Source organism: Triturus cristatus, chromosome 7 (genome assembly GCF_964204655.1).
Source record: "Triturus cristatus chromosome 7, aTriCri1.1, whole genome shotgun sequence".
Lineage (NCBI taxonomy): Eukaryota > Metazoa > Chordata > Amphibia > Caudata > Salamandridae > Triturus > Triturus cristatus.
In genome coordinates, this window is record NC_140590.1 from 942,060,800 (window position 1) to 942,088,588 (window position 27,789).

Sequence of the window (27,789 nt, forward strand, 5' to 3'; positions counted from 1 at the left end):
TGGTATCAGGGGGGCCTTTGTAGTACCACCTGCCTTACCACTGGCTTGGCAAGTGATACAGGAGTGACAAAACTCCTTTGTGTCTTCTGACATGTGAGGCCAGTGAAAATGAGGGACACGCCTGTCCCAGGTCTTACTTTGGCCTACGAGTCCTGCTAATGGGACGTCACGTGCCAGTGTTAATAGGAAGCCTCTAAACTTCAGAGGTATAACCAACCTCCTGGTGGCACCAGGGTTGGGGTATCTACCCTCTGAATATAGAAGTTCATCCTCCCAGTAGATCCTGTGGGAACCACTGGCACTCTCAGCAGCCTCAGCAGCAGCTTGCTGTCTGAGGGGCCCAAGAGAAGGGCAGCTCAGCTGCTCTTGGCTCAGATCTGCCCTGGAATGGCCCCCTGTCCCCAAGAACACAACCTGATAAGGTTCAAGTTCCTCTGAGACAGTTACTTCACAGGGACTAAGATCATCTCCCTCAAGAGACTGATCCTCACTCTGAGGCAGGGGGTAATACACTGCCTTGCCCCTTCTGCTCCTTCTCGTGGAAGGCACCTGGTCCATCATTTCAGGATCCATGGCCTGTTCAGTGTAAGACATGTTTGCCTGTGACTTAGTCATGGCAAACACATCTGCAGGGATGCCTAGCATTTCTGCATGTGTCCTGAGTTCCACTTCAGCCCAAGCTGAAGTTTCCAAATCAATGCCCAATAAGCATTCAATAGGGAGGTCTGAGCTAACCACAACTTTCTTAGGGCCAGTTACCTCTCCCCAGGTGAAATCCACAACTGCCAATGAATGGTCTGTCCTGACATTGCTTGCATTGGTCACTTGGTACGTCTCACCAAGTATAATCTGTTCATGTTCGACAAGATCTTGTGTCACCATTGTGACACTTGCACCTCTGTCCCTGTATGCATGGCCTTCTTACCATTGATCAAATGCTGTTGTCTGTATTTGCCCAGATTACTGGGACTGACAAATAAGGAGTCAAGATCCATGCCTCCATCACAGACTAACACAGCCTGAGTTTGAATTCTGACTAGGCCAGAGTCCATCTTAGATCCCAGGGTTAACCCTACTATACCCTTGTTCTATACAGCACCACTTGGAACTGGGCTAGGGGGAACAGTTGCCTTAGGGGCAGTGGTGGCAGTTGACATCTTTTGTCCAATGTGTCTTCTCTCTACAGATATGACACCAAGGTTTCTTTTTGCTTTTTCCCTTGTTGGATTGTGACCCCCCCACCCCAGATGCAGGTTTTTGGGACGCCTGTGAAGACTTCTGGTCTTTACCCTTCTCCCCACCCTTATCTGAGGTTTTAGCATCTTGCTTCTTTTGCTCACCACCTTCATTCTGAGTTTTCTGTTTTTCCTTGGTTCTGACCCATTTGCCTGCCTTCTTTCCAAATTCTTGGGGAGAGGTCAGATCAGAATCAACCAAGTACTGATGCAACAACTGATTTTGGCAAATGTTACGGATCTGCTCCCTCATAATTAAATTGTACAATCCTTTAAAACCACACACCTTACTGCCAAGTAGCCAGCCTTCCAGAGCCTTAATAGCACAATCTACAAAGTCAACCCAGTCCTGAGTCTGTGCCTTCTGGGTGTCTCTGAACTTAATCCTGTACTTTTCAGTGGTTAAGCCAAACCCATCAATGAGAGCACTCTTCAAGACTGAGTAATTATCAGCATCCTCTTCTCTAAAAGTGAGGAGCTTATCTCTATCTTTGTCAGCAAAGGAGAGCCACAAGATAGCTGCCCACTGCTCTTGCGGGACCCTCTGTACTTTACAGGCCCTCTCTTGTGCAGTTATCCATTTGTGGATGTCATCCCCACTTTGATAGGGAGGGACTATCATGTTCAGGTTCCTATGATCATGAGAATACTCTCTAGTTCTAGGGACACCGTTGCTGCCACCATGGGACTCTAGTCCCAATCTTCTGGTAGCTCTTTGGAGCTCTAGGGAATCCCTGTCTAGGACCAATTGACTCTCTCAAGCTCCAGAAATTGGCACTGCTTATCATAAGAGGATTCCCTCTTGATTGATATGGATGTCCCTACAGAAGTACCTGAGTGATTAGACTCCACAGAGGGAGTTCTGGAACTCCTAGTTAAACTCAGTACCCGTCTTGGTGGAGTAAAGAGAGGGCCACTGGGGCCTTCTCCCCCACCTAAAGGAAGACCCAAGTTGTCCAGGTTAGAATCATTTTGATTCTCCTGGTCAGTGTTTTATTCCAGGCCCAAAAAGTTTTCACTTTCCGGCCTTTCCTCATTCCCTGCCCCACCCACTCGGTCTACCTCATCAGACCCTGGGGTCTTTCTAAGTTCATCTAGAAGCAAAATCTCAATGAGACGTTAGGTGTTTGCTGTTCTCCCTGTCCTCAACTTCCTAGATGCACACATGGCTCTCAATTCTGGAAAAGAGATGCCATTGTATCTAGTTGGCAGAGAGCTACTGGCTTCTCCTTTAGAAGACACACTAGTGTTATGTGGTGTAGGCACCTACCTAACCTAGTGAAGACTAAACTCTCTTGAGTTGGAGAAAGGGTGTGCTAGACCCTTGGCCTGCCCAACTCCAAGTTAAGTAAAACTTACTTTATTCTAATCTTGATTGTATTATATGTACCTAATAGCTTGTGGTTTTCAGTTCATCATTCAATGAGATTTATCTGGTAAAACAATAGCAAGCTTGAATCCCAACTGCTGCACACCAGTGTGAGAAGGTGGGTTGGTATATGCTGTCCATTAGTTAAAGTGGGCACCTTGTACCAGGCCACACGACCCTTATGATGTCTGAGGTCAAAGATAACCTTATTGAAAGCTATCCTAGTGGTAGCTATGGAGAGCAGCCTTCAGGCTTAATCTTGAAGGAATGTAAAACAGCTTGTTTTGCCGGAATATCACCTCCTAAATGATTAAATGAAAGGAGAACTACACAGTGTTTATATGAAAATATGTATTAATTAATATAACACTCTTTACTAGTCTCTACACGAGACAAGGGCACAAAGCAAACAAAACTAGATCAATAGAACATTTGTAAATAGCGAAATACACAGCAGGCTCCAGGGGGAGACCGAACCATGTACTAAAACAATGGTCCAACAACAACGACTTCAATAGACACAGTGCCTAGAGCACGTAGAATCGCTGGGACCCCAAGGAACCACCCAAAGGAGCCCACGAAGGACAGGTGCAATGAGGAAACACAGATGCGTGCTTCGTACAACTCTATGGGAAAGTCGCCGTTGGGAAATTACTAGTTAAGGACACTTCTAAGAGGACTTCGAGCAAACCCTTTGGAACTTACGAGGTTCTAATGCCAACCCACAAGGGAGTACCGGAATACCCGTGTTACCTATTGCAGAGGAGCCAGGTGCATAGGGTCAAGTGGTGTCGGAAACCTTCGCTGTTTTTAATGGAGAGCTGCGAAGAAGTCCTGCTGCCAGGAGTGCGAAGGATGTGCGGTGAAAACCAGCCTCAATTCGAGGTGAGAAGAACCTGAAAGCAGAGGGGACAGAGTCTGGGTCACTTCAGGTGACCAGGGGCTCGGTAGTCGAATGCCCTCCAGTGCTTCAGGGATTAAGAAGGGTTGCTTGACTCTGCAGCCATGGGGACCAGGAGATGTCGAAGATGACCAAAGTCCAGAGGTGAGCTGTCCCATAAAGGATGTCAAGAGCTGAGGGGTCGATGTCCGGCTGGAGCACCAACAAGCCTTGGCACAGCAACCCAAGCGGTCAGAGGAAACAGGTTACGGTGAGGACCAGCAAACTCTCCAAGCAATGGAGATTCAGGGTACCTTGGAGCAACCAGGTAAGTCCAAGAATTAGCAAGGTGACCCTCGCCAGGACCCAAAGGCCAGTGAACGAGGGATGAAGAGGAGACCTCAAGCAACTCTGCAAAGCACCAGCCCACAGGACACTCGTGGAGTGGAGGCCGGAAATCTTCGGTGCAAATACTGCTTGCGGTCAGGATTACACAGAGTCCAAAGTAGAGGCTCAGGAATTTTCACTAAGCACATGCACTTGCAAAAGTACGCGGTGCACAGGGGTTCGGGTTGCACGGTCCCCACGAGGGATACTGGTCTCAGAATCGCTGAGAGAGCAGATCGACCTCGGGGACCTTCGGGAACCCACCTCCTGTGTTGTTGATATCTTCGGAGTCCACAGGAGCTTAGGAGAAGCAAACTGGTCAGTTGCGTTTAGGTGCCTGCATTTACAGGTGAGTAACTCCTTTACTCCAAGGGAGATTCTTCAATCGTCTAGCGTCATGCAGGCAGTCGAAGTGCTTGGTCTCTAATTAGCAGAATCTTGTCCATGTAAAATCTAAAGTCCTGTGATCAGGTAACCCACTTTATACCCATGGGAAGGGGTTGGAAAGACCCTGTGGACCCTCCTAGGGGAGGGGCAGGACAGAGGGGTGGCTACACCCATTTCCTTTGTCCAGTTTCATGACACAGCAGGAGCAAATGGCTCCTGGGACTGGTTTGAGATGGACTATGAACGGGGGCACCAAATTTGCACCCAGTGCAGACTTTCTGGTACTCTAAGAGTGCACCCACCCAGCCCCAATACACTAAATCCAGTCTGGGAGGTGGTTACACCTCCCTGTGACAGGATGCCTATTGTCATGCCTTCCTCTGCTCGAGCTTCGCTCAGCAGCAGAAGAGAAGAATCATGTCTGTGGCTCACAGCATCCATTTTGTACTGCCCATGTCGAGAAAACTGGTACCGGGTATACCGGTGACACACATATGTGTCTTCAGAAGGGTGGAATCATACCTCCCCCGCCCGTCAGTTACTGGCGGGGAGGTATGATTCCAAGGTGTTTGACACCAAACATGACATGTTTCTAAGCAGCCGTTTTAAAGTTATCATTTACCGCGAGATTATAATGCACTTAAACATATATGTCTTTTTTGCATCACAGACAACCCCAGAGAATGGTCTCCGAAGGCTGCAGAGGGGCTCTGCTCATGTGGGGGCACCCTCTCACGTAAAACCCAGCACCCTGCCTTCAGGATTGTTAAGGCCTGCCATAGGGGTGACTGATAGGTATTTAAGTGTAGTGATTTAGATAGATATTGTGAACCTATATCTTAAGTAAGTGGTGCAAGCACCAGCTTACACAGTCTGCTGTAGCAGGTTGGTCGTGTCAATTTGATTGGCCTCTCAGGGGAGGCACAATACATGCTTCAGCTCATGGGAGGCCTCTGGGGTACCTATACCCTGGGTACATGGTGTACCATATACTATGCTGATCTGCGATTCTGGCCTCGCCCACAGCCAGATTCTCCAGACCCTTGCTGACGGACTCCACCACCATGACCTGCTGGCTCCAGCAACTAGCCTAATGGAGTAAGAGGGGTACTGGGAGGCCCCTGCTGAAGGACTGGGAACACAGCTGCAGCACGATGAAGTCTGATGCAGCTGAGAGTGGTATGGCTGCAGCTCATCCTCCGGTGGCTGAGGCCTGCTTTGAGGCCTATTTGTTCTGTGATCCTTGGAGGCGAGTATTGCCCGGCCGTCCCAAATTTGCCCCTAGCTATATTCCCTGCATGGGTGCCATCTGAAGGCGTGGATGCCTCTGCTTAGGGGCCCCAGTTGTTATGCCACAGCAGTATCGTAGCAGGGTTTTGGAGCTAATTGGAGCCCGTGGCTGGAGCCATATTATGCCCCAGGCAGCCACTGTCCCTGCAATGGCGCAAGATGAGGGCTGATGAGCTCCCGCACCTCTTTTCTGTTTGGGCTGTGGGGTTCTGAAGATTGGACATAAAGAGGCCTGAGCTGGGTGTGCCTTCTACATCGAGAAGCTCCCCGTGGACATTGCTGAGAGACGGTGAGTGGCATGAAATGAAATACCAGCATTTGTAAAGCGCACAGCTACCTCCAGAGAGGTGTCCCGCCGCTGGGGGCCGTCAGGAAGATTAAGCCAGCTATTGCCCAGAGTCACATGGAGCTGGGCTAACCTGCCGCCGGCGCCTGGGAATGAACCTTGAACCCCGTGGTCCATAGTCAGGCACCCTGGCTGCTGTGCCACACCTCTTCCACATGGTGGAGGCTCCGCCACATTGCCATGGGCATTTCTAGCTTCAACTCTTTGTGTTTCTTGGTTGAGGGTGGCCTGTTGACCTGCCACCACACCCCAAAGTTTTGGGATGAGCGAGGGGACAACAAACAACATCAGCCACCCTTTCCCTAAGATTGGGCCTGCCATGTACTTTTTTCACCCTGTAACCCCCTCACCGTTATCATTGGACTGCTACCCCTGGACTACTGCTGTGACTCCTGGCCACAACGGCGGATTGCAGGACACTAGATCATTTTCTATGGTGGCTAACCTAGCACTGGTGGGATCACAGTGAGTGGAAAGATTTCTGCCCCTTAGCCAGATGCCCAGTACCTCCGAAAGACTGATCCATGTGGGGTGCTGCCTCTCCTTTACAGTCGACGGACAGCAGCCCAGTTGTAATTTCTACACCTGCAATGTTCACCTTTGCCTTTCTCCTGGAGGTGCCACACGGTGAGTTCTGCTCAATGAGTCTGACTCCTCAGAAGCACAACTTCTTATCTCTGGTTGGGGCCTGGCCATTGCCCATGTTCAAGTCAAGGTTGAAGTCCAAGCATCAGCGGCGGCTGGTACAGGCAAGCACAGTGAGGCTGTGGGGCAGAGCAGGGTGGGAGGAGGGAAGTAGACAGACGACGGAATAGGTATATTTAAATAAATAAATAACACCTATTCCATCATCTGTCGGCTTTCCCCCTGCCGCGCCTCACCACGCTTGCCTATGCCGGCTGCCGCTGCCAAGCATTAACTACGATTCTCTGAGGCTTTCTCTAGGGGGAGGCGACCTGACACTTGAGAAGCAGAGGACATGGCACAGGCATCTTCATCTTTGCCGTCTTTGGCGAAAATGGAGGAGGACGTACAGTCGATTCGCATGAACATTGCCTCCTTTCATCAGCGGCTTGACATCACAGAAACCCACCTCATGGAGTTGGAGACACATGTTGATGACCTCCCAGACTGGTCAATAGAGGTTGAGAGAAGCAGAAGGGACAATTTTTGTATCTCCAGACTGCTGGAGATAAAGGAGGGGGCGCACATGATCCTGTTCCTTTGTGACTTTTTGCCAAAACTGTTGGATAGATCCTCTGTCCCGAAACTGTAAATACAGCAGACTCATAACAGGTCCATTCCCACACCTCCTTCTCTTCCATACAGTGGCCTAGACCCAGCCTGGCATGCCTTTTTCTGCATTAGAAGGAGCTGCAGATATTCATGGCAGCTAAAAAACATAGCCCATATCAATGTGAACACCACCAGATTTGAATTTCGGCTGACTTCTATCCTGATACCAACTTTGTCCAGAAGCAATTTCTGACCTTGCAACCCCGCCTTTGGAAAAGAGACATCAAATACAGCTTTCTCGAATCAGCTGTGATGCTGATAACTGTGGATGCCAGGAATCGGGGGTATGTTGACCCAGAAGACCTGGTGAGATTCCTGAATGCCATGGACGTCTTTGACATGGACACACAAGAACTATCTGTGGGTGCATCATGTGCTGCCATAGGTCCGGGAGGATCATCCACCTGATGACCAAGAGGACCGACAACAGTTGGAGAGAGTCACCTAATGTTGGTCATCAGATGAGGACAAGCATTTCCACAAGTCTTTGGGTGGTCCAAGGGACAGGCCACGCTTGCTTTTCACGACTTAGATATTTGCTTGTCTGTCTTCTGGCATCCCAGATTATTTGCTGCCTTCCTTCCTTATATCTTGGCCCTAATGGTCTTGTGTGGGCCACTTGTTGATGGACTTCTGATGCCACCCCGCTGTTGCTTCCCGACTGGCACCAGGTGTGGTGCCGTGGAGCCCAAACATCACCCGGTTTGGTCAGAGGGCATCTGTGCGGACTGGCTGGTGGACTGCTGTCCTGAGCCTGGCTGAGACTGTCACTGTGTTGCTGACTGGGCCTCCTGGCTGTAATGTATACTATGTACTTGGAGTCAAGCATACAACAGTGGAAGTTTAAAAGAGTGAGCCAGTATGCCTCACTTCTATTAACCAGAAAAGGGATCTTGTCACTCCTACAGATCCCTACAGGATGTGCTGTCACTACCGCGCTTGCGCATCTTAATGTCTGGCAAACAAAGTATCCTTTTACCACTATGAGGGTAGCGGTTTTAGTGCCCTTCCCTACCCAAAAGACTGCAATCCATGAGATAGACCTATATCATGGCTCACACGCATGATCTGTGTTTGCCTATGGCAACAAAAACTAGCACTAGGGATCCTTACATTACTGCAGCTGGGGCACTCAGGGCAGGGGTGCACATCCATCACCTTGAAGAGGACTTTACCTTCTCAACAGATACCCCTCCAAGATCAAAACACCCCAAACAAACTCCCTTGACTCATCCTTGTCACTTGATGCACCCAAGAGACAGGGACTACATTTTCACCTCATGTGTACATGGCAGACGCTCCTGTATAGACTTCTTTTTGCTGTCCGTCAGACTGCTGGGTAATTTAGCGGCTATCTCAATTCACCCCAACAGCACTTCTGACCTTGACCTTGTATTGCGTGATCTTGACCGCCAACTCCTGCAACCCTTTCTCCCACCAGACACGTTGGCACATGAACCCCATGCGGTAATAAAGCTCCTGAGGACAAATGCTGGTTGTGCCAATATCAGGGCCAGTATTTGGAGGGAAATGCTGGATCCTTCTCCTTCGCTCAAGTGCTCTGGGTGGCCTCCCTGAGTGGTAATTAGATGAGCTATTTGGCAGCATATAAACATCTATAAATGCCACTGTGAGGCAGAAAACCAGCGGTAGACGGGCCTCACTCTTCACCTGACTCAAGGGTATACTGCATCGCCAAACCCCGCCCATCTCAAAAGCTCTGATGAGGTAGAGGAAATACTTCTGACACAGTAGCAGAGGATGGCCCATCACTTTAAAATTTCCTAATGATGAAATAGAGCTTTCATCTGGTGAGGTGACTTTCACCAGTGTCGAGAACTACTATTGGGAAAAGCAATCAAGGAGCTGCTGGGGGCCAAATGTGATCTGAACTCTCAGTAAACCACACAAACGGATTCGGCATGGTGAAACTCTGTCAAGGAGTTTGACCCATTATCCTTCCCCACAACATACCCCCTACCCCTTTATCTAGTGCCCCGAGTGGGATTTGGTTCTAGAACGTTTCACGTGGTGTCAGCAGGGCAACTTATATTAAGCTCAGTGACATACACATGTGGTTTAAATGGTAGTTTGCCATGAATTTGAAGCTACCAAAATTGAGATAGCTGGGTAAACCAATATAATGGGCTCCCAGTCTCTCATGTTGGGCTGCTTCACCACAGGAATTTCTGGATTCAATAGCATATCATGCAAACGTTCCAGTATTGGGTTTGCTGAGTTCATAACTTTCAAAATGTGATGGTTGAAGAAGACACAGAGGAGGGGTAGAAGGTTCATATGTTTTTTTGGAAACTGTCCCACTACGACTGTCCCCGGAATAAGGCACCGTCAAACTGATTTACCAATGTTGTCTAATATATGGCAATCATATTTTATGTCTATGTCATTTTAAGTTGCAGCTCACCATGCAATTCATGAAACTAGGGAAAGCAATTACACTTAAGAATGTCTTAAATTTGAAACATAGCTAAATAAAAAAGGGCACTTACATCCATGACAGCGGATGAAAAGTGCTGTAGCTTAAGCATGTTTAACCTATGTGAGGTGCATAAATAACTGTTGCTCGAATATGAATTTACCATGAAAAAATGAAAGACAAGAGGTGTTTGACAAAACAGAAACAGTTGGTTTTATTAAATGTGGTGGCCGTGAGAACAGGCAACAGAGTTGGGGTCTGAAGACTGTGTCAAAGCACATTGGTTTTGGTCGTATTTTTATACATTACATTTAGCATCATAAAGCAATTTGTACATTCCTTTGGAGAGAGAAATCTGGGGCTAGTTACCGGGCCATAAATCTGGTCATTTGAAGAAGCACAGGTGGGTTTCGACCTTGCGTTGACACAATGTGGGGTCAGTGGGTACGTGTCCAGATGTCCAGCCTGTGATCATTGCGTATAGTGTGCATGCTGTGTTCTGATTGGCTGAGTGTTCCTAACTCAGTGTGGCATCCGACTTTATGGTGTTTTGGGAATGCGCCCCTGTGGCCAAATGTGTTTTAATTGGGGCCAATCTCCTAAAACCATTGTCATGTTGCTGCCTAACTTTGATCAGTAAACCATTCAGACCAGTACAATGGCCTTCATGAAATTGTCCAATGGCGTCTATGACCTCCTCTATAGAAACTTTCCTATTCTGGGTTTTTCTTTAAGTTTCAGATATTGGGCATTTTGGTATTTTCGCTATGTATCCATCTAGTTGCCATGGGTCTTTTGTTCCCACTCTGGCCAAACAGTTTCTTATAGAGCTGGGCAAATTTCACAGTGATAGACTTCTGGACAGGAAATGCCAGAGTAAACTTCTGTTGTCTCGGTATAAGAAACTGTGCTAGGTCAATCCTCCCTCTTACTTATCCAATTTATAATAATTTTGTCTTGATTCCCTACTATCTCCCTTCGCACCCCTACTCCATTCATCTTCCTACGCAAGGATCTGGATCTCAAACGTTCCTTCTCCTTATTCACATGTAGTTCATGCTACAGAAATTCTGTCTATCCCTGTTTGGCTAATTTCCTTGACTAGAAAGGGCTTCTGTACTACTCAGTCATTGCAGAGAGTTGATAAATTCCCAAAGGCGATACATTGCAGGCAGAAAAGGTCCTCTTGGGGCAAAGATTCCCCAATACAGATGTGCTATGGCGATGTTGTCTCTGCATTTTTCAAGATGCAATATAATTTAACAGTTAGTGTAAACTAGAAACAGAACCTGCCTTTCATATATCTAAATTTCTGTTTCCCAGAGAGAGAGATTGGAAATCTCAGACACAGTCGCCACTGAAAATGAAGTGTCAATAAAAGGGGACAGTCTTGAACGAGTGTTGACAGATACATCAGCATGCGCTGAAGTTAGGATGAAGGAACCATCAGATATTATGAAGGTAAATGCTGTATTTATTCATAACTGTTTTACCCTATTTTGACTGTGTGGACACTGAACACATCATATTCATTTCCATTTGTAACCCATTGGATTAAGATACAAAGAACATTCAATATATAATCATCGTCTTTTATCTTGTACAGTTTTGAATACGAGCTAGGGGTTCCACACAATAGCAGCTGAAAAGCAAATCTGAAGTTGAGTTTATGTGTATAAATCTTCAACTGCGCCTCTGCTCTGCACTTTCACACATGTTAATGTCATTTTAGGCTTCTGATTGACTAAGTAAGGCAGCAACAGACAGGGCAATGAACACATTAACACCACAGACTAGGCCTAATACAATCCATGCTGGACCGAATCTGGGAAAATTTGATTCATATAAGAGAATAATGGAAAATATCATAAAGAAACTGGGCTATAATAAACATTAAATTGTTTGCTGTCGTTTACTGTAACTAACTAAAAAGTGAAAAGGGTACCTTATCTGAAAATATTCTATAACGAATATATTACATTAAGAAAATAAAGAATACAAGGGTAATATGAATTGGTCAACATTCTAATGCATTTGGGGGATGCCCCTTAAAACAAATACTCATTACTCCTGGAGTATACCTGATGAGGGCTGGGCAATATATATTTTTTTCATTCTGCTGTCAGTGGAAGTGAATCGCTTTGTGAAACCGTCATTTCCACTGATATACTTTCCTCTGCTGAGGATGAAATAAGGAGTAAGGTAGACTGCATTGTGTCGCAGAGTCAACCAAACTCTTGTGATATTATTTATTGGCCTTCTCATCCTGTCAGTCATACAGTAAGTTGTGATGAGATGTGTGGGCAAGAGCAGGGCAATTTGTGGAGTGGTTGTGATCAGCCATCGAGAAGGGTCCAACTTCGAAGATCAATTCTGATTGGCTGATGGGAGCCAATCAGTAGTGTAGAAACAACTTGAACTAGAAGGTTTTTTCAGCAATACCAACTGACAGCCATCACCCAAACTAAACGGTCTCTGTTGTTAGACTTTGAAAATAGCAGATGGCAGCCCATTCACAACAAAAACGGACAGTTCACCCCTCGCTAAACTGTTTTCCAGTTTGGGGAGGGTGAGTTACTTGAACATAAGTAGAATTCCCATCTTCCGGGAAGGAACCTGCATCAATTTGTAATACTAACACTATGAGGATTTAGGTTTTGTTTATGGCGATGATCTGCTTAGTGGGTAGACCAAAAACATGGGGTATTTTGCCACTTTTGCATTTTGGTAAAATGGTTTGCCTGTCATTAACCTGGCATATTACTTCCTTAATAAAAGTTAGTCACACCTCATGGAAAAAAAAAACTGTAGATCAGGCGTCTAGGTTTTTGTTGGAGACATATCACTGTCCTAAGATACACTGTTATGTTATTTTATTGATGAAATGTGCGTGGAAAATACACTCCTACTCCATTTCATCCACTCCATCCAGGTGCCACTCCAATTCCACGTTTGAGGATGCACTTATGTATAATTATGTTTAAGAGTTGACATTGGGGTTATAGTAAGTTTCCTCTATAAATTTAATTAGTTTTAATATGTCCACCAAGGAGCAGCTTAGGAACTACCACAAAAAATAGTGCAAGTTCTACCCCAGAGGGAATTGGGTCTGGCCAGATAAAAGATCAACTGCCTTATCAATACTTGCACACCAATGTTTCTCTGAGACAATGCGGTTCACCAAGAAGTAATCAAGGAAAGGCAGATGGACAATCTGAAAACATTGGGGCTGAAATGGGTGTAGACAAAAAAATCTGCAAATAAAAATGCTTGTACAGTAGCAAGAAACGTGTTTGGACACACGAGATGTGTTAGGTATTATGAGCCGCCAACGTGCTGAAACTGAGGTTGCTTTATAGCAAAATGATAATACCAATTTTCCACTCTAGATGGTATAAATGTTCGTTCAGTAGCAGACGAATTAAAGCATAGCAAGCAGTTTCCCAGCACTGAGCTCTATCTTTTGAGAGTATGAGTTTATGAAAATAGCATTTAAGGCAACAGTGCAAGAAGCACTTGAGACACTTTGAAGATTTTTTGTTTGATTTTCCAGACCTCACACTATCACCTCCTCTCACAAAAGCACCTTGGAAGCCCATTTTTCATTATAATCATGTCAGATGAATGAGGCATCCCTATGATGAACCATACCAACTAGCTTGGTGTGTTAACATTTTTGAACTATGTTCTTCATTGTTTGAACACATCCCAGGATAGACAAGGTCTCTACCTAAAGACAGACAATGTCATTTTTCACACCTGATGATATGTGCAATGGATGTTCTCATAATGTTTCCTCGGGCTGGATGTTTCTTACACTTAAGGAATTAGGACATTAGGGTTCAACCATCTCCCTGGCTGAAGGTAGTCTTTAGGGCCATTCTGGGTTCAGAGAGTTGGGATATTTTCTTTGGTTGAATTATTGAACCATGACCTGAGAAATAATGCATGCCGGAACCATGCACACGCAACAACGACCGTACAAGAACCATGCTGATTTTTACAACAAATGTCTAAACCACGCATTTCTTTAACATACATTAAAAACGTTTGAGCCATGGCAATTACTACTCCGCATTCATTAACCATGAATTTTCGCACACAAACACATAATTTCTTTTAACTCTGTTTTATTCCTTTTGCATCATAGTACATACGAAGCAATTTGAGCATCAATTATTATTCAACAGATATTATTTCTTACAGACATCTAATATCTGACATTTGGAAAACTTCACATTTCTGGCGCTTTTATGGTCGATCTGTTAATTTAGTAGTTAAACCCATTCTAAAGTAAGAGAGGGAAGTGAGGGGAAGTGAACAATACTCAGGAGGTCTTTTCACAAATGCATATTTAAACTATTATTACAATAAGTATCCAAACAATCTATGTAATTTAAAATATACAGTAGATGTTACTTACAATGAACTCTTTTAAAAAAAAAAAAATATGTGATGATTTTTAATTTTCGCAACTATACATTATTGTAAGTAATCTACAAAAAACACGGCATACTATCCGGCAACTGAGGTGAAGCCTCCAAAATGTAGTCCTTCATCTATTTTTCACAAAGTACAATGGTTTCTAAAATGGCGGACAATCGAACACTAGAACACTTGTAAAAGCATTTTATAAAATAAAAAAATAAAAATATTTCACATAACAAAAGTTTTAAATTAAACTGTTTCCAGGACATATTTTGTTTTAAAAAAAGATTAACTCTCAAAACACATATAAAAACAGCCGACCATCATTTTGTAGTCAGTTGTACTCAGAGGGGCATATTATCAAGAACGGCGTTAAAATTACCGCTGCTTTAGCGGCAGTAAACTGCCGCTAAAGCGGCAATAATGGGCTTGATAATATGCCCTTGAGAATTCCAATAGAAGCCCATTATCGCCACTTTAGCGGCAGGTTCCTGCCGCTAAAGCGGCGATAATTTTAACACCGTTCTTGATAATATGCCCCAGAATATCTTACTGAGCACACACTTTGTTCCCAGCTGCGCTTCACAACCCACATACATTAGCAAACAGTGCCATCTAGCGGCTTCAGCAGGTAAATTTGAAATGAATAAAACTATTTCACCAACACTCAAAAACATCAATAATATATATATATTTACTTGGTGATGAAAGGAGCACCAGAAAACTATTCAGGAGACCAGATTAAGTCCGTAAATCTTCTTTATATAGAAACATGTGTTAAAACCGGCACTCAGCCAACGCGTTTCGTTCCTTATAGAGACTGGGGTCCAAATTATTATTTCAACTCCACCGGGTTTCTACCTCATGGCAGGTGCTGGTCAGTGACTTGGCATCCAATTTAATATTTCAATCCCACAGGGTACTTACCTCTGGGCAGGTGGTGTTCAGTGACATAATGGTCCAAAATAATATTCAAATTCCCCAGGGTACTTACCTGAGGGCAGGTGCTGGACAGTGCTTTGCGGATCCAAAATAATAATCGTACGTCTCCAGGTGCTAACCTCAGGGCAGGTGCCAGTCAGTGACTTGGGGTAAAATTAATATTCCAACTCTGCCAGTTATTTGCCTCAGAGCAAGTGCTGATCAGTGACTCAGAGGTCCAAAATATTTTTCTAAATCTGCGGAACAATAACCCCAGCTCAAATGCTGGACATTGATTTGAGGATCAGAACTACTACTCCAACTCTTCCTGATAGTTGTGTCAAGGCAGGTGCTGAACAGTAGCTTTGGACCACTAATTACTATTCCAACTCCACCTTGTACTTACCTTAAGGTAAGTACTGAATAGTGTTTAGAAGCTCAAAATTACTATTCCAACGCCAAAACAAATAACCTAAGAAGATCATTAATTTACTGATTTATTCAAATTCCCCAAAAGTGTTTATTAATTTGTATACAACATGAGACAGGATTTCTTAAAACAAAAGTGCTACAAAATACATAAAAAACAGTGAATGATACACACTTAGGGGCTCATAACGATGGTGGGCGGACTTGGTCCGCCCACCACCGTAGCGGTGATAGGGCCCGACCGCCATGCGTGTGGTGGTCCCGCATATACAATTATGATGTGACCGCCACCGCTGCAGTCAGATTCCGCACCTTTAACATTGCGGCGGTGGCTGCTGACAGCAGCACCGCTGCGATGTTAAAAAGAGCATGTTGTGCAATTCACAGCACTACGTGGCAGGCACTACACTGTGCCTGCAACTGGGTGCAGTGAAATGGTACCCCCCCAGTGCATCCACACCTCCCCCCAAACACAAGGGGGACCCGCAACGGGCCCCTGAAGACATTCTCGGACATCTTTTCAATGGTGGTTCTGCCATGGAAAGGCTGACTTCCGCCGGCATCATAATTGTGCCGGCGGAGCCTGCTAGGCTCCACCGCCATTGTGAGCATGCTGACCGCTATGCTAGGCAATCGTGACGATTGCTACCGGCGGAAAAGCGGCAGTCGGACTTTCCATCCGCCGCGATACCTACCGCCATCATAATGTGGCGGGGGTAAATCTCATGACAATGGCAGAAATATAGCCACCGGCGGTGGCTATTTTTCAGCCATCGTAATGAGCCTCTAAATTCTTGCATATTAAATTTGTGTGTGAAAGAAAACAAAGACCCACATATTTCTCTGAATTCACAAGATTTAACAAACCATTCCAATTTTTTCATAGAGGAAAAGATGAACAAAAGCATAAAACTAGAAATCATCATGCCTCAAACAACTGTTCTACAACTGACATCCAACTCAAGTTTTATCCACCAAGCTAAAAGAATATTAACATCAGGTCTCTTATTATTTTTTATTCTACTTTAAAAAAACCTTACACATGCTGTAACAATAACAAGAAAAGTACTACTGTACATTTAAACTTTTTTCCACAGCAAATTTGTAAAACTTCCTCCCTCCAGAGAATATACCAAAAAACTTGTTTTTCTTCCACAGATTACTAACATAAATAAAACAGTTAAAAAAATGTCAAAGCATACACACTGCAACTTAATTTTTCTTCTTTCTCCAACAGATTGTACAACAATGGCATCCTCTAGCCAATCATGTAAAATCCAGAACTGGCAACAATCTTTTAAAATATGGTGGCTATCTCCATTGGAAAGACTGATTTACAGAACCCAGGAGTCATTGGAGGTGTGTGCAATTTTTCTCTTCCCATTGCACAGGCAGAGTGGTTACCCCAGAAGATGCCGTTGGTAGGACAACAGAACATAACCACTCTGCCTCTGGAATGGAAATGTAAGTATGTGAAATTGTTCAACAAATAAAGCTTCTCTCACACACCTCCAATAAACCCTGTGTTACCATTTTACAGGAGCTTGCCCAAAACATTCCAGTGCATGTTGCCAGTAGCATGCCCTCCGTCCCCAACCATAGGATGATGATTCAGAGGCAGAAACTGGCAAGTAATCCCCAACCGTGTAACACCCCGAACCATTGAAAACATCAACATCCCTCCCCAACTAACTGTACTTTTCTCCAATGGACCTTTCCTCCTATATGACAATGAAAACCCTCAAAAAAGAATTTCAATTTTTAGCACTAACCATAACCTTGTGACCTTAGAGAATAGTCCAATTTGGATGATGGATGAAACATTTAAATCAATACCCCATCTTTTTTTCACAAATCTATACTATTCATGCTAACAGGAATAACACAAATGTTCCTTTAGTGTATGCTGTGCTCCCTGACAAGCATTCCTCAACATACACTGAATTTTTAACAGTAATCAAAACCAACACTTTGAATAAAACTCCTGGAAAAATGCTAATTGATTTTGTATTATCAATGATTAACACATTAACCAAATTATACAGTGATACCCAAATTCAAGAAAATGTTCTCCACTTTTCTCAGGCATATTGGCGAAAGATAAAAAAAAATCATCCTTGGTTGAAGGCTATTTGTCAACTACAATTTGAATTATGTAAACTAACTGTGTTATGTTTCATACCACCAGACAGATAAATTCTACATTTCATTAACAAATCAGTCTATTTTACCCAAAATGAAGAAAAATTGGCCCCTCTCCTAAATTCCTTTGAGAATACATGGATTGGCCATCTAAATAGGTCAGGTTGTAGGAGGAAATTGAGGTGCCCCGTAGAATGGTGGACCTGCTATGCAACAGACTTCGAGGGTGGTTTGAAAACTAACAATACCATTGAAGGATGGCACAATTCCATCAACAAATTAATAGGCAAACATCATCTTAATCTTTATCATCTTCTGGAAATTTTGAAGAAGGAACACAGTTTCCAGGAAATTAGACTTGTGCAATAACTGTCAGGCAACCTGCATCCACGAATTTCAAAACAAAAGTTAAAAAATTCCTGAAAAACAATTGGCATAACGACAACAATTTTCATTGATGGTGGCTTCCGACTACCTTGACATTATTGCATACATACTACATTTCTAACACTATCTAACAACTTTTCCACATTCCTTGCCAGATTTAAACAATACCAATTCATTTGAAATTTTTGGGAAAATAATTCTGTGATATTTATGGAAAGTTGGGGTTCCTACCTGTTAAAGTTTTCTTTCTATCAACTCATGGGGACTTTTATACAAGTCAGTTCTCACCATGAGTCTCCCAACTTGCAAGAACAACTGTTTCTACACTCATCTGTCCATTTGTTTTTTTGGGGGCTTTTTTGGAAATACCAATCCAAAATGAAAGCTTCAAAAGACTCTTCATAATTTTTTTTTTTTAAAAAGACAACTACATAAGCCTTAATCCACCTCTAGAATGTTGCTTTCCATAAATGAATCCAAAAAGCAGTTTTTCCCCGCAAAAAAATGAAACATTTGTTAAGGCAGCTACTTTAGCCATAATCCACTCAAAGACTGTCTTGTATTGAAATGTAAATTACTCCACATGTTTAAAAAAAATCTGAACATTTCTTCAGGCAACTCCATTAGCCTTAATCCAAAGTACTCCAAAATTCTTCCCCATAAAAGGGTGCCTCCTACACAAAAGTAATTTTTTTCAATGAGGCAACTCTGGTGTTCGCTTCACAATGCATAAATCCATCTATGAAAGGCAACTGCCTTAGCCTTAATCCTCATGTGCTAAAAATGTTTTTTAAAAATCTCAAAATTTATCCTCAACACCAAAAACCAGTATTTTGATGCCACTTCATAACCATAAATTCAATGTACTTTTTCCCATTAGAAACCACTCGAACCACACTCTGAAAACTGTTTTTTTCCTCCTTAAAAATAACACAAGTCCCTTGTCTCCAACCTCCATTTTTTTTTAAAACCAGGCGTCTATTAAAAAAAAAGAAAATTATCCTTTTGTACACCGATTGGGAAAAGTAGTATGTTCAATCTGGCTTCTATTTTTGAAATATCTATCCATTTAAAAAAAAAAAAAAACATCCTCTACAAGAAACGTGAAGCTAACCTGTACTAGAATTAAAATGGGCTAATACAGCATCATACGTCAACTACAGTATATTACAACATCTACACAACTCTACCTTCTGAAAATACTCTAGAGATAGCCACCGTATTTCTAAAAAATATAAATTAAAACAAACTTACCCAAACGCAGATCTTCCTCCTTCCGAGCTTGAACCCGACGCTCAACTAACTGGCAAAAGACACTTAAAACCATGCAAGTCACCGTCAGCTGCCAAAATAGAAAAAAGACTATTTCAACCATTGAACTGACTGGAAAAGTGTTAGAAACAGTTCATTTTGATTTTTTTAAGCTGTTAGATTTTTTTTAGGGTGAAACCAAAGTATTTTTAACAAATTTAAAATATCTAAGAGCCGATTAGTATGTCGGGCGAATCGCCACCACCCGCATGGCGGTGGCGATCCGCCTGACATTTTCCTCCGCCCGCCACCCATTTCCCCCCACCATATTAGTATGGTGGGGGGACCCCGGCGGACAGAAAGACCGCCCGCCGGTGTTCTGCCAGTCGACCGGGCAGAATAGGGGCTGGATATGGTGGTGGTGTCTGCTAGACACCGCCATCCATATTAGCATTGGCAGCGGTGCAGGGATATCCATGGTGGAGACTCCGCCATGGAAAGCCAGGCAGAGTTTGCTTTCAGGGGCCCGTTGCGGGCCCCCAGGGTATTGTGGGTGTGGGGGGTGCACATGGGGGGTAGCAAAGGTACCCCCCTACATTGACATGGACAGGGTGGCAGGCACCGCGCAGTGCATATCAATGCACAACGTGCATTTCCCGCATTGTGGCAGGCGGTGCTTTGAGCACCACCCGCCACAATGCTGGGAATAGAGGATGCCACCGCCACGGTGGCAGTGGCATCTTAATTGCCGGTGCGGGACTGCCGCACCACTGGTGGCCGTCCCAGCACCGCTATGGTGGCGTGCGGACAGGAGTCCGCCCGCCATCCTAATCAGCCCCCTAATGTTTTATAAAAAGTGTATTGATTTTTAAAAAAGTCAATAAAAATCCATTTATAAATATTTTCATTCTTTGAGAAAAGTGAAATGTCTAAGGGGGTCATTATTATGGCGGAAGGCCCCCACCGCCGGGCCTGCGGTGTCGGTCCTTCTGCCATCACGAAGCTCATTACCCACCACCAAATTAGGATGGCGGTAGGTATCGCGGCGGGCGCAAAGTCCGTCTGCCGCTTGTCCGCCAAAGACAATCACACCAATTGCCTGGCGGACGGTGCAGGGCCCCTGAAATGGTGGCGGTGCCTAGCAGGCACCATCCACCAGATCAGGATGTGGGTTTAGGAAGGCCTTCCCTGCCATGGAAAGGCTGCCGGGGATTGGGTTCCGGGTCCCGTTGCGGGACCCCCTTTTGTGAGGGTGTGTGTCACTGCACTGGGAGGTACCCATGGTAACCCCCCTCATTTCAATGCACCAAGTGGCAGGCACCGCGTGGTGCCTGCCACATAGTGCAGGTAAATGCTGTGCATGCACTTTTCACATTGTGTGCAGTGCTGCAGCCAGCAGCGCCGCCCGTAATGTGAAAAGCCCAGGATGCACCCGTCAGTATGGGGGGCGCATCCTAATCACAGTGGTGGGACGCTGCATGGCTGACAGGTAGTCCCAAACACCGCTACGATGACGGGCGGACCTAGTCATTGTATTCAGCTCCTAAGTCTCAAATGTCTGTGTTTTGTTATTCACAACTTAATAATTAATTCATAGTTATTTTTTTTTAAAACCCACGGCTGTTTTTTTCCTACTTTTATTTTTTCAGCAAATAATAGAAAAGCATTTAATTATATACCAGGCTATTAATAATCATTTCTACACCTACCCCCAAACTCCCCAACATTCCATCACTAATAATGTCTTATTAAAAAATGTGTCCTTTTAATCAATAATAAGTATAATTACAAAAAACAAAAATAATTACGCAATTAATGTTTAATACTCAGGTATAAAAATGAATACGCAAATATTAACACACTTTATCCCCTGCATCCTGTCCCTAAAGGTAAGTATTGCAAAATGTTATTATAATTTAACTAATAATGAAATAACACAAATCTTAGGAGTTCAGATAATATTTCATACTAAGGTATTTGTATTAAAACCTCTATTAATACAATACCCAGTAATAAGCTATATATCCCCACTATCCCTTTCCTAAATGTGTCTGGTATTTTCTTTCCAGTAAAATGATTTAATATATGTTTTAGATTTGCATTTTATATAATTAAGCACAACAAATGTTTAATACTCAGGTAAGAAAATTAATACCAGAGTATTAAAACACTTCCCCACCCATAACCCCTGTATTCCCTGCATACTGCCCCTAAAGGTAAGTGTGCCACATTTTAATGTTACATTAAATAATATTTAAATAACATTAATTTTAAATACAAAAAAAATTAAATCTCAAGTATATCAATTAATACCTCACCATTTCGATCCTAGACTAGTTATCCATTCTGTACTTCAAGCCTTTTTTAGGTCTAGGATTGTTGGGATAGGGAACTGGTTCCGGTTAATACGGAATTTAGAGGGGCAATCCAATATTATTAGGAATATTTTAGATAACATCTGTGTAGCAACACATATCCATTTTTCAGAGGGAGATTGGCAGACCGTTACACTTTTAGGACATAAATCATTGAGAGCGGCGAACTTTAAAAGGATGTCATTTCTCTCTCGTTGGGTGGCATAATATACTCCAGCAGCCTTGAATAGAAAGTTCCTGGCACTGGACAATTGTTGTTTTCATTGTAAACACAAGGGCGAAGGGGGGCGGCTACACATTTTGTTTTACTGCCCGATGTTAATGCCCTTCTGGATTCTGTTGTGTATGGTTTTAAATTCTGCCATGGGGAGAGCAATTGATTTGAATCCTGACTTGGTACTCTTTGTTTGTTTTTTGTTTTTTAAATGGGCAATCTTCGAACTTAGCAAAATCAGGTCAGAGGTTCTTGTTAATTGGTATTATTATAGCTTGATCTATGATTTTGCAAATGTGGCGAGCCTGTAAGGATTCGGTCTATCAAGAATGGCTGAATAAAATGATCAGAAGAAAGCAGGCAAATTTGAGGAAGCCTTAAGGTGAATTGTGTGTTATGTCTATAGGAAAATGGCCATATCAGTTTTGTATTACGTTACAGGCCAAAGGATCGATCCAATCTAGTGAGATGGAAAATAGTGACACCATGACACTATTTTGGTTTTGCATTAAGCACTTTATTATATTTGCATGGAATTGTCATAATAAATATTATTCAACTTTATCTGCACTTCACAAACTCTGTCTATGCACTTTAGTAGATTTGAAAGGAACAGCGGTAATGTTAGTCTTTATTTTTATTGAATTTTTCAGAAACCTTGCCAATGAATGTTATGCTTTTTAGATATCCTGCATTTCTTAATGTGTTCAAAATGTATTTTTCTGAATGCTATTCTTCTTTGTTGGTTTATATTAACCATGTTTACCCTCATTCTGTGATTTGTAATCATGATTGACAAATCTAATGTCCTGTTTTTAAAATTCTGCTCTAAAAAAAAAAGAAAACATTGTGCAATGGATAGACACACGATGGCTTTGAGCTGTACCTCGGCAGCATCTGGATACACAAATCTTCCAAGACTTCTTTGGGGGTGTCTTGTTAATATGTTACCACTGCTTCGTAGCCTGAGATTTGTAGTCTTGTTGCCCCCAGCAACAGGGCTCATCAAGTACCAGCTACTACCCTACAGTTTTGCTAGTTCGGTCCCCTGCATATGGTGCAACACTTTCACAACATTAGCAAACCAGTATTATGTGTGTCTAAGTGTTTGCATCACTCAGGGCCTTATTTAGAGTTTGGCAAAATCCCATACACAGTATTACAAGTGCGTTTTCACCTACGGCACTTGTAATATGGCGGAAAGGATTTCCACCACATTTACAATTGAGTATCCTGGCCTCCAATGTTTGACCAAGGCCATTAGGTGCTTATTTACAAGCCCCTTGTGCTGCATTTGCATCACTTTTTTTGATGCACCGGTAGTGCAGTGTGCTGACCCACATTTACAAGGCCACGCAAAGGCACCGTGCATGGCTTTTCATGGCCTTGTAAATACGGCCCATTTTCACGCATCACTTTGCATGACAAGGGGGTGCCATGGGTGTTGCTGTGGGTGTTCCCATGCAACACCCATGGATTTTGCTGCATTCCCAGATTTACAACATTGTGTAAACCTGGAATGCATCAGATTCCCACACCTCTGAAGGGGAGGCATAAGGAGGTGCAATGAGGAGAAATACTTTTATTTCTCCTCGTTTTTTCCTCTTTCTATGTGTGCTAGAAAGAGGAAAACACAATCAATGATTGCTTTTGTGCAGGAAGGTGTCTGCGTTGGCGCATGGCAGCTAGTTGTCCAACAGTGAGGGGGAAAGCACAGGAATGCATCATATTGTTGTAAATATGACACATCCCTGTGCTTTTAAAATGACGCAGCCCAGCGCAGCAAAATGGCTTTCAGACCCTGCTGCGTTATTTTGTTATTAAAAGAGGCCCCAGGTTTTTAAGTTGCTACTGAGGGCCTGTCTAGGGAACTTGTAAATAACCCTTCAAGCCTTTATGCTTTTGCCTCTTTCGTAATGTAACTTAAAAATGTTTGTGTGAACTAGAATCCCATCCTGTCTTGTGCATATCTACACATTACTTTTTGGGTGTCTAATTTGAAAATCTGTGGACTTCTCACCAGTGAGACTGAATTGACAAACAAAAGTGACGGTGCTGAAAAAAGCTGCGAAATTATATCACCTGTCCTAGATACTAAATTAGAGGAGTCATCAAAGGTTACAGAGGTACTAGTTATATGTTCCACTGATGTTTGTGTTCTCCTCTTTCACTTGCACTGAAACTGTATTCCACATATCTGTTGCAACCAGACATGAAGAATGGACACTTTTGCAGCCACATCACATGTCTTCTACAGGTTTTAATAATGTATTGGTGATGTTTTAGTGGCACCCGTGCAAGAATATGTCGAGAATGTGAGTGAATCAACATCATATTAATTATCAGATAACTGAACAGCTCGAACAAAGACAATGAAGAGACTGTGGAGGAATGGAATATTGTCATGGGCATCAGGCTCAATGAGAAAATCAGGGGAGATATCACAGCATGTTTGCTAAAACTGTTTAATGAAACCTATTTTAAAAGGGCACAATATAGGGTCCTATATTAGTTACATTATATCCCAGGAAACAAAACTAAACATTAGGAAGATGTATATCTTTGTTACTCATGTCAACGTATTAATTGTTTCAGCCTATTAAATGGTATTAAATGGTATTTAGGTGCTCTGCTGCTGTACTATAGACTTCTAAATGTGTATCAGGTACTACTGAGTGCCTTTCTAGGGAATTTATCATTGGCTTAAGGGAGCCAGGGAATTGTAACTTTGCTCTTCTGGCTAAGTTGTGCTTGTCATTGCCCTGCTGCACCGATTCACATACAGTGTACTGTGTCTGCGGATCCTGCAGTAGCTTGTTTAACACTCTTCTTTTCATTAGGATTTACGTACTTAATCCAGTAAACCTAGCTCCTTTTCCCTTATGCATAATATATTTTAGAATTATGTATACATTAAAGCAAATCCTGCCTTGTGCATATCTAAAATTTACTAAAATGTACCTTCATTTTACAGATGTCTAGACTGAAAATCTCAGGACTACCCACCAGTGAGACCGAAATGACAAACAAGCGTGTCAGTCTTGGCGAATTCTTTGAAAATATATCCAGCCCCCCAGACACTAAAGTAGAGGAGCAATCAAATGTTACTGAGGTACATGTATATATATATTTCACTGTTGTTTGTGTTCTACTTTTTCACTGTTTATGCACAGAAACAGTGTTCCAAATTCAGGAATCTGTTGGAACCAGGCACAGCTTATGCCTGATATTAAGAGCACATCACAGGGGCAAAGCTAGCTGCCTAGGAGCTCGACAGCGTCCTGCTGAAGCTCCAAGCCAGTGCAGCCCTGCAGCCTCCGGCGACTTGCATGACAGAGCAAGAAGGGTCCAGGGAGGCCCCTGCTAGGAGCGGCGAGGGCAGGGCCCAACCTCTGGTGTGGAGGCCTGCTTTGAGGCCTATTTTTTCTGTGATACTTGGGGGCATGTATGGCCCATCTGCCCGCAACTTTACCCTAACTATGGGGCCAATTAGGATGGCAGAAGGCCGGCCACCTCCAGGCCGGCGGTGGCGGTCCTTCTGCCATCACTAAGTCATTTACCCACTGCCCAATTAGGATGGTGGTGGGTACCGCAGCAGACGCAAGGTCCGTCCACCACTACACCACCAAAGGCAATCGTACTGATTGCCTGGCAGACGGTGCAGGGTGCCTAAAACGGTGGCTGTGCCTGGCAGGCACCAACCACCAAATTAGGATGTTGTGAGGAAAAGGCCTTTCCAAGGCGGTGGCGCCCCCATGGAAAGGCTGGCGGGGATGGGGTTTGAGGGCCCGTTGCGGGCCCCCCTTGTTACGGGGGGAGGTGTTGCTGCACTGGGGTGGTCATTTCCCTGCACTGCGTGGCAGGCACCTCTAGCTGCCTGCCATGCAGTGCAGGGAAATGCAGTGCATGCCATTTTAACATTGCGAACGGTGCTGCAGCCAGCAGCACCGTCCGCAATGTTACAGGCCCGGAATGCACCCGCCATACTGGGGGGCGCATCGTAATATGTGTGGTGGGACCGCTGCATTACTGGCGGGCGGTCCCAACCACCACAACGATCCTCCCACCATCATAATGAGCCCCTATATTCCCTGCATGAGGGACCCCTGAGAGCGTGGAGGCCTCTGCTCAGAGGTCCCGGCAGGAACGCTGCTGAGTTGAAGAGATAATTGGAGTTTGCGGCCACATTACCCCTAGGCAGCCACTGTCCCTTGCACAGCCCAAGATGGTGGCTGAGGAGCTCCTGCACCTTTTTTTTGGCCCTGTTTGGGCTTTCAGGCTCAGAGGATTGGGCCTAATAAGGCCTGAGCTGGGTGTGCCTTGTAGTTTGAGCGGCTCCCCACGGACACTGCTGAGAGACAGTGAGTGGTATGCGATGGTGGTGGCACTGCCACATTGCCAAGGACATTTCTAGAATATACTGTTTGTGTTTCTTAGTCGAGGGTGGCCTGCTGACCTGCGCGGCACCCCAAAGTGCTGAGATTAGCGCGGAAACAACCAACGACATCGGACACCCTTTTCCTAAGATTCGGCCGGCCCTGTACTTTTTGCACCCTATAGCCCCCTCGCCCTTATCATTGAACTGCTAGCCCCTTGCCTACCACTGTGACTTTTGCCCACCATGGCGGATTGCAGAACACTGGACCATTTTCTACAGCGGGTACCTTATTACTGGTAGGATCGCAGTGACTGGAAAGGTTGCTGCGCATTAGCCAGGTGCCCAGCACTTCTGATTGACTGGCCTTTCCTCTACTCTATGGGCGGTGCTGCTTCTCCTCTTCAGCTGACAGACAGCAGCCCAGTTGAAATATTCTATGCCTGCAGTGTTACCCTTTGCTTGTCTCCTGGGGGTGCCACATGGTGAGTTCTGCTCAACGACTCCAACTTCTCAGAAACACAGCTTCTTTGGCTTGAACATGGGCCCAACTATGGCCCATGTTCAAGTCGAGGTGGAAGTCCAAGCATCAACTCGTATTCTCAGAGGTCTTCTCTAGGATGAGGCCACCCGACACTTCAGAGGCAGTGGCCATGACACAGGCATCTTCATATTTGTCGTCTTTGGTTATGGACACTTTGGTTCGCACCTCTTCCGACATTAGTCTCCATGGTGTCTATTGGTGTAGTAGTCACGAAAACGGGGGAGGACATGTAGTCGATTAGCAGGAACATTGCCTCCTTTTATCAGCAGCTTGATATCACAGATACCCACCTCACGGAGGTTGAGGCAAGTGTTGATGGCCTCACATGATACTGTTCCTTTCTGACTTTTTGCCAAAACTGTTGGATCAATTCTTTGTCCCGAAAGTGGAGACAGCGGGCTCATAGGGTCCGTTCCCACTTCTCCTACTCTTGCATACAGTGGCCTAGGCCCATCCTGGCGTGTCTTCAGTGGCATCAAAAGTCATGGCAGATATTCTTGGCAGTGAAAAAACATGCCCCCTGTATTATGAAAACCACCAGATTTTAATTTCGGCTGACTTCTCTCCTGATACCAACCTTGTCCAGGAGGTATTTCTAACCTTGCTACCCCGCCTTCAGAAAAGGGACATCCAATAAAGCCTTCTGGAACCAGCCGTGATGCTGGTAACTGTGGATGGCAGGAATCGAAAGTATGATGACCCAGGAGACCTGGAGAGATTCCTGGAATGCATGGAGGTCTCTGACATGGACACCCGAGAACCACCTGCCAGTCTGTCAGCTGCTGGCCTGGTGCGGGAGGATCATCTACCTGATGATCTAGAGGAGTGACAACAGTTAGAGTCACTGAATGCTGGTCGTCGGATGGGGGCAAGCATTTCCACTAGTCTTTGGATGGTCCAAGGGAAAAATCACGCTTGCTGATCAAGGCTTAGAATGTTTACTCATTTGTATTCTGGCCTCCTGAATTGTTTGCTGCCTTCCTTCCATAACCCTTGGCCCTAGCGGTTTTGTGTGGGCCGCTTGCTGATGGACTTCTGATGCCACCCCGTCATTACTACCTGACTGGTGCTGGCATTGGTGGCATGGAGCCCTGCC

The 27,789-nt window shown here is 44.3% G+C and overlaps 1 protein-coding gene across 2 annotated transcripts in view; it reads left to right on the forward strand.

Moving 5' to 3' along the window:
• Positions 1-27,789, forward strand: part of LOC146810887 (uncharacterized) — an 898,367-nt gene that overhangs the window by 401,506 nt on the left and 469,072 nt on the right. For both annotated transcript variants that reach the window (XM_085617928.1, XM_085617929.1), the window contains exons 21-22: positions 10,951-11,088; positions 24,749-24,886. In XM_085617928.1, coding sequence (XP_085474054.1) covers positions 10,951-11,088; positions 24,749-24,886 — 276 coding nt within the window. The remainder of the gene's footprint in view (positions 1-10,950; positions 11,089-24,748; positions 24,887-27,789) is intronic.